The sequence below is a fragment of the Lemur catta genome, chromosome X, assembly GCF_020740605.2.
Source record: "Lemur catta isolate mLemCat1 chromosome X, mLemCat1.pri, whole genome shotgun sequence".
Taxonomy (NCBI): Eukaryota; Metazoa; Chordata; class Mammalia; order Primates; family Lemuridae; genus Lemur; species Lemur catta.
In genome coordinates this window covers 6,873,734-6,879,746 of record NC_059155.1, presented here as the reverse complement: position 1 = coordinate 6,879,746, position 6,013 = coordinate 6,873,734, and the positions used below count along the sequence as shown (strand labels likewise).

General features: G+C 57.4%; 1 protein-coding gene across 1 annotated transcript; it reads left to right on the top strand.

The window, feature by feature from the left end:
- The first annotated feature begins 3,587 nt into the window (after window positions 1-3,587).
- Window positions 3,588-6,013, top strand: EMD (emerin). The gene is made up of 6 exons (XM_045538233.1): window positions 3,588-3,841; window positions 3,987-4,091; window positions 4,247-4,324; window positions 4,528-4,661; window positions 5,139-5,188; window positions 5,265-6,013. The coding sequence occupies exons 1-6, from the start codon at window positions 3,760-3,762 to the stop codon at window positions 5,596-5,598; spliced, it is 783 nt and encodes a 260-aa protein (XP_045394189.1). The 5' UTR covers window positions 3,588-3,759; the 3' UTR covers window positions 5,599-6,013.

The window sequence follows — 6,013 nt, the reverse complement described above, 5'->3', positions numbered from 1 at the left end:
CTCTCTTCCTCTTCTACGTGCCCATTTCCTGGTAGCTTCAGATTCAGCTCAAATGTCACTTCCTTGGGGAAAGCCACATAAAGCAGTGTCATTTTAACATTTTGCCCAGAACCCCGAAGAAGAATTATTTTACATTTTGAGCCAGCACACAGACACAAACGCAGACATAGGTAACTGAAACAGACGTTTCACAAAACAGTACTTCCCCTTACTACCTGTAAAGTAGTACCTGTAAAGTACTCTGATATTTTTCTATTCCATTCTACTTCACTTAAAAAGAGAAAGAAGGAAGGCAGGCAGGGAGGGAAGGAGCTTGGTCACACTTGCCAAGTGAACTCGGCAATACCCAGTTTAACACTAATAGCAAGGTGCTGGCCATCTTCTGGGCCTCACTGCATCTGCTGCTGCCTTTGCTAGCTCTGCTGCTGCTGACGTTTCTCACCTTGACTCACCATGGAAACCTCCAACAGTCCCAGGGTCTCTGCCTGCCGCTGCTCCATCCAGTGGGAGGCCCCTGCTGGGGGGGGGGGGCGGCGGCGGCAGTGAATTATCTTCACTTGCTGGATGAGAAGCCTGAACTCAGGCCCATGAAGTGGCTGTGCTGGGGTTCACAGCCAAGGCTGTCCTTTGAGGGGGGAACCCCACCTACCCACAGGCACCACAATCCAAGCCAGGGGTACAACAGGTGGGGGGAGCACAGAAGAGGTGGTGGATGCTTGGCTGAGTCTCAGGACCCCCTCTGTATTTGAGCCCTCTCTTTACACTACTGTCCTCCTCCCACTCTAAACACAAGCAGTTCCTTGTCTCTACTTTTCCAGGTCTGGGGAGGGAGAAATGAAGGTTTGTACTGCACCAGCTGTTCCCTGGTGAGGATCATAATAAAGATATTTTCTTCCTGTGTTGAAGATGTCGGAAAGCTGCTAGAATTGGCTCCATTCCTGCTGCAAAGCCAGTCTGAATCTCCAACCAGCCATGCCAACAGTAGTAACAAGATGAACCGATGTGTGTTCTAGGGCTTGAAAGCAAGGCTTCTGGTTAGCTAACCATTCACCGTTTTCCTTGGTTTTCACAGTCTTCAACACATTAATGTCACAGTAATCATTGTCTTATAACTTTTGTTACCATCTGAGCAAATATTTCAAAGCATTTTAATACAAGTTAAAAACCCAAAAATCTTTAAAATCTTTGCAGAGAAAAGTTAAATATTGTTTACTATTAAGATTCTGAGCTTAAGGAATATGCGAACAACTCAATGAACAATCATCTCTTTGTACACAGATACTGAAAAATATTTTCATGTTGATATTTTTTCAGCTTTCAATCTTGCTAGGCTTGCAAGTTATACAATACTGTATACTGCTCAGAAGCCATTCCCCATCCTTAAAGGGGCAGCTCAGTTTTCTTATTCTTGACCTAGAATTGGCTGTACGCCAATGTCTCCTCTGCCTGCCCTTCCCAGAAGAACCCCCTGTAGCCCTCAGATTTCCCCGTACACCCTTCCCAGCTCCTCTGACAACTGCAACCCCCCACCAGGGAGCTCTGAAGCCATGTCATCCCTCTGAGGACCAGGTCCTGGCCAGGGGAATGGTCCATGAATGAATTGCTGTACTCAGGGCCCTGGACAAGTCTCCTCTGACCTGAGATCCTGATTCTTCCTAAGATTGGGGGGGGTCGTGTAGAGCCTCTCAGCCCTGATGGCCAAGATCTCCCCGGGCTTCTAGGGGTCTGGGATGGAGCTGCACTGCAATGGAGCTGGACGTAGGCTTTAGGTACCCACAGGGTGGGTGCAGGGGGACCATTACAGTTGTTTCCTGGTGCTGTCTGTGGTGGGACTTCATTGTGGGGCAACCGGTTTGGGGGCATAAAAGGCAGAATGCTGAGGCAGGTGCGGGTGGGGGGTGTTCCTTAGGGAGAAGGCAAACCTAGAATTCCTTGACCTCATAAGGAAACAGCTTGGATCTGTGTGGGGAGGGGTGGCATGGGGGAGGACTGAGCAAGCACTCTGTACACACAGGCCTCTGGGAGAGGGGCCAGCATTGCAGAAGGTTTTGAGAGGTGCTGGGGAATCTGATTCTGTCAAAACTAAAAAATCCATGAGGCAGCCCCTGAGTGGCCTGGAGTGCAAAATGCCAGCCCCTGCCCAAGGCTCCTCTGCCTCATGCTGCCACACATGGTGTCTTCGAAGACTCACATGTCACCTCCTCCCACATTGCTGGGGACAGACCAGAGCCTTGCTTTTACTCTAAAACCTAGCCACAGGCAACTGTTCTTCATTAAGGTCTTAGTCTGTGGCGAAAACAGGGCCCCATCTCCTCCCCTCTCTATGAGCAAACCTCCATGTACAAATGATATGTGACCCTCACCAGCTGGGCCAGCCAGTCTGTATCTGACCAGAGACCTCCCTCTTCTGTCACCACCCCTCATTTGTGAGACCAGGATGGCACCTCTTCATGCTCCCAGTTCTGGGCCTCCCAGTGAGGGACACCCTGGTTGGTCCCACACTCCATTAGCTGGCGTTGTTTACAACGTGACCATCACCCTCTATCCAGTCTGCACGGGGCAGCCCTTTTCTGATGAAGGCCCTGGCTGACTTGTAGCCACAGTCCAGACTCCTGCGCAAGCCACAGCAGCTTCCCATGGTTCGCCCGCCCCGTGGCTGGCCATGCGGGGCCATTCTGACTTAAGAGGAAAGCCCCCTCCCCCACTCTGCCCAGGCCCCAGGTGAACAGCATGGAAAGTTAGGCAGACACACTACGCTGCCTCTGCACGCATGACACGGCGCCCTCTGCCCGTGCCCATTGGCTTGCGCGGGCCCCTTCGAAGGCTGCTTGCTCCTGGAGTGCTGGCGGCCTCCTGGCCCAGTGCCCCATTTCCTCCCGGGTGGAGCGAGGGAGGAGTGAGGGAGAGATGGGGAGAGGGAAGGAAGGGGAGAGGGAGGCGGCGGGAAGCAGCGGGTGCAGGTGCGCAGGCGAGGGCCGTGCAGACGGGAAGGGCGGGCCTGGGGCAGAGGCTCTGTGGGACCCAGCTGGGCAGCCGCTTCCCTGGCTTTGCGCACGCAAAGCGCTCCCAGCGGTGCCTGCTGGGGCCGGCGCTCTCCAAGGCTTCGCTCTTAGGATCTCGCCCCTGCCCGCTGCTGCCTGGGCAGCCGGGAGCTCGGGGGAGGGGGACGACCGCAGGGGGCGCGAGTGGGGTGCAGGGACGGGGCGGAGCCCAAGTGACTCAGGGACCACAGCCACCCCAAGAGCGCCGACTCTGTCCGCTCCCACGCCCAGGCGGATCTTTGCTTGTTCCCCTCGCGCGCGGACCCCGCCCATCTCTCAGGTCTGGCCCAAACGCGCCGGCGTGTGACATCTGGCTGGCTGGCCGCAACCCTCCCCGGGCGCTCAGCCCGGCCGGCTCCTGAAGCTAGAGGAGTCTGCGCCACCTCTACTCCCCGGCAGGCCCCGCCCCCTTCCACCCCTAGCCAATCCGGTCGGCCTGTGACGTATGTGGTCGCCAGGCCCGCCCCCCAATGCGCGGCCCCGCCCACTCTCCAGGCCAGACCGGTCTGCGCCAGCGGCTCCACGCGATTTGGCTCCGCCCTGCGCAGCGCGCGCAGCCTGCGGTGCCCGCGGCCGTGAAGCGAGGATGACGCAGGCGTGACGCGAGCGCGGCCGCTCCCGAGGCGCTCGCGCTATCCCCGCCGCGCTTCGAGGCAGTCGTTGCTTGGCCTGTTTCGCCAGGCCCGGGCCAACCTCAGGCCTTGCCACCCCGCCCGCCATGGACGACTACGCAGTTCTGTCGGACGCCGAGCTGGCTGCCGTGCTGCGCCAGTACAACATCCCGCACGGGCCCGTCGTGGGTACGCGGCGGCTGGCGGGACCCCTCCCGGAACCCGCTCCCCGCGCTCCGCCCGGCGCCTCCCCCGTCCCCTCCTCGCGTCCCCCACCCCCGCGCTCTCCCCCCGGCTCGCGACCCGCGCCCCTCACCGTCCCGTATCTGGCCAGGCTCCACTCGCAAGCTCTACGAAAAGAAAATCTTCGAGTACGAGACCCAGAGGCGGAGGCTCTCGCCCCCCAACTCGTCCGCCTCGTTCTCCTTTCGGTACTCAGGTGAGACCCCCTCCTGGCTGCCTCTGGGGATGGGGCTTGGGAGACAGGAAGGATGGGGTAGCGAGTGCGTAGCAGAGCGCTAGTCCCGAGGGGCACTGGGGGGAAGGAAGGGAAACCTAAGGGGCAAGTGGTTCTGTCTCTTCTCTTCAATTTAGACTCGGATTCAGCGTCGGTGGATTCAGATATGTACGACCTGCCCAAGAAAGAAGACGCCTTGCTTTATCAGAGCAAGGGTAAGGCAGGGTGGGGTGGGCACCTTGGCAGCTTCATCCCACTATGTCACGGACTGTGGTCACAGGGAGACCCTGAGACCTCAACCCCCACCACTCTTCAGCCCTAGAGGGGAAAAGGCCGTGAAATGGGATTCAGATTAGGGCCATCTGGCCAGGTGGGGGACACCAATGCCCCCTCTGCTATCACTGCCCCCCTTCCCAAGGCTATAATGACGACTACTATGAGGAGAGTTACTTGACCACCAGGACTTATGGGGAGCCCGAGTCTATGAGCACGTCCAAGGGCTTCCGCCAGCTTGTGACTCCACTCTCAGATGCTGACACCTTCCACCACCAGGTGAGCTGGTTGGCAGGCACCCTGTACTTGGGTATAACCTAGAGGATCATGGCTGGGTTTGGATAAATCGAGGGGACCACTGGGTGCAAATGTTGTCTCCTAGGCCTCTAGGGAGAGTTAGGGTCAGCAGACACCTGTTTGTTCAGGGCCCCAGTTTGGTGAACCATCAGAGCTATTTGACTAGAGCACATGGGATGTACTTTGCACCCTGGTCTGGGATCTAGGTTTGAGCTCTTTCTGAGCATCCTGGGGGAGAAAGGAGGATGCTGGGGCATGGACAGCCAGGACAGTCACTGAACACGGGTGGTAAGACCCCATAGACCAAAGGCCGAGAACCCAGAACCGTTGAGGGGTGGAGTGGGCTTGGCCTTTAAGCAGTGGTCAGAGTGGGCTAGCTGGGGAAGCTTGGACTGAGGGGCACAGCAGGGCCATATTGGACCTGCCAGCCAGTCCCCTCACCCCGATTCTCTTCTGCAGGTGCGTGATGACAATCTTTTTTCTTTTCCTGAAAAGGAAGGCAAGGATAGGTGAGTAGTAGAGAGGCCCAGGGGCTGGTTCTGGACTCAGGCTCCCTGGCCCACCTGCTCCCCTCTTTTACCACAGGGAACGCCGCATGTATGACCGGGACAGTGCCTACCAGAGCATTGCGCACTACCGCCCTGTTTCCAACATCTCCAGGAGCTCCCTGGGCTTATCCTATTATCCTACATCCTCCTCTGCTTCTTCTGTGTCCTCATCTTCATCTGCCCCTCCTTCATGGCTCGCCCGCCGTGCCATCCGGCCTGAAAAGCAAGCTCCTGGGGCAGGTCTGGGCCAGGATCGCCAGGTCCCGCTCTGGGGGCAGCTGCTCCTTTTCCTGGTCTTTGCTGCCTTCCTGCTCTTTGTTTACTACTCCATGCAGGCTGAGGAAGGCAACCCCTTCTGGATGGAGCCCTGAGGGTCTCAGCTTTAGAGCCAGGTCTTCTCAGAAGTCCTGGCCGACTGCCTTAGCAGTGTTTGCTGGGGGTGGGGGGTGGGGGGTGGGAGCTTATCTGTGTTCTAACTTGCAGGGGTGGGCCTAGCCCGGGGCAGTGCTTATTTCCCCTGCTTTGTCCTGCCAGGGAGGCAGCACACTCAGGCCCTCCTGGGTATGTTGGACCTGGGTGTCCCTTCCTCTGGAGCCTCCTGGCCCTGCTTCCTCTGACCCTTACAGCCTGGGAGAGCAAGACCTCACTCCTACAGAGGAGACTGTCGTGGTGGTGGTAGTTGTCATGCATGCCTCCTGTTCATTGTCAGCTTGTTGGGGGGATTAACCAAAGGCCACCCTGACTTTGTTTTCGTGGACACACAATAAAAAGACCATTTATTTTTAA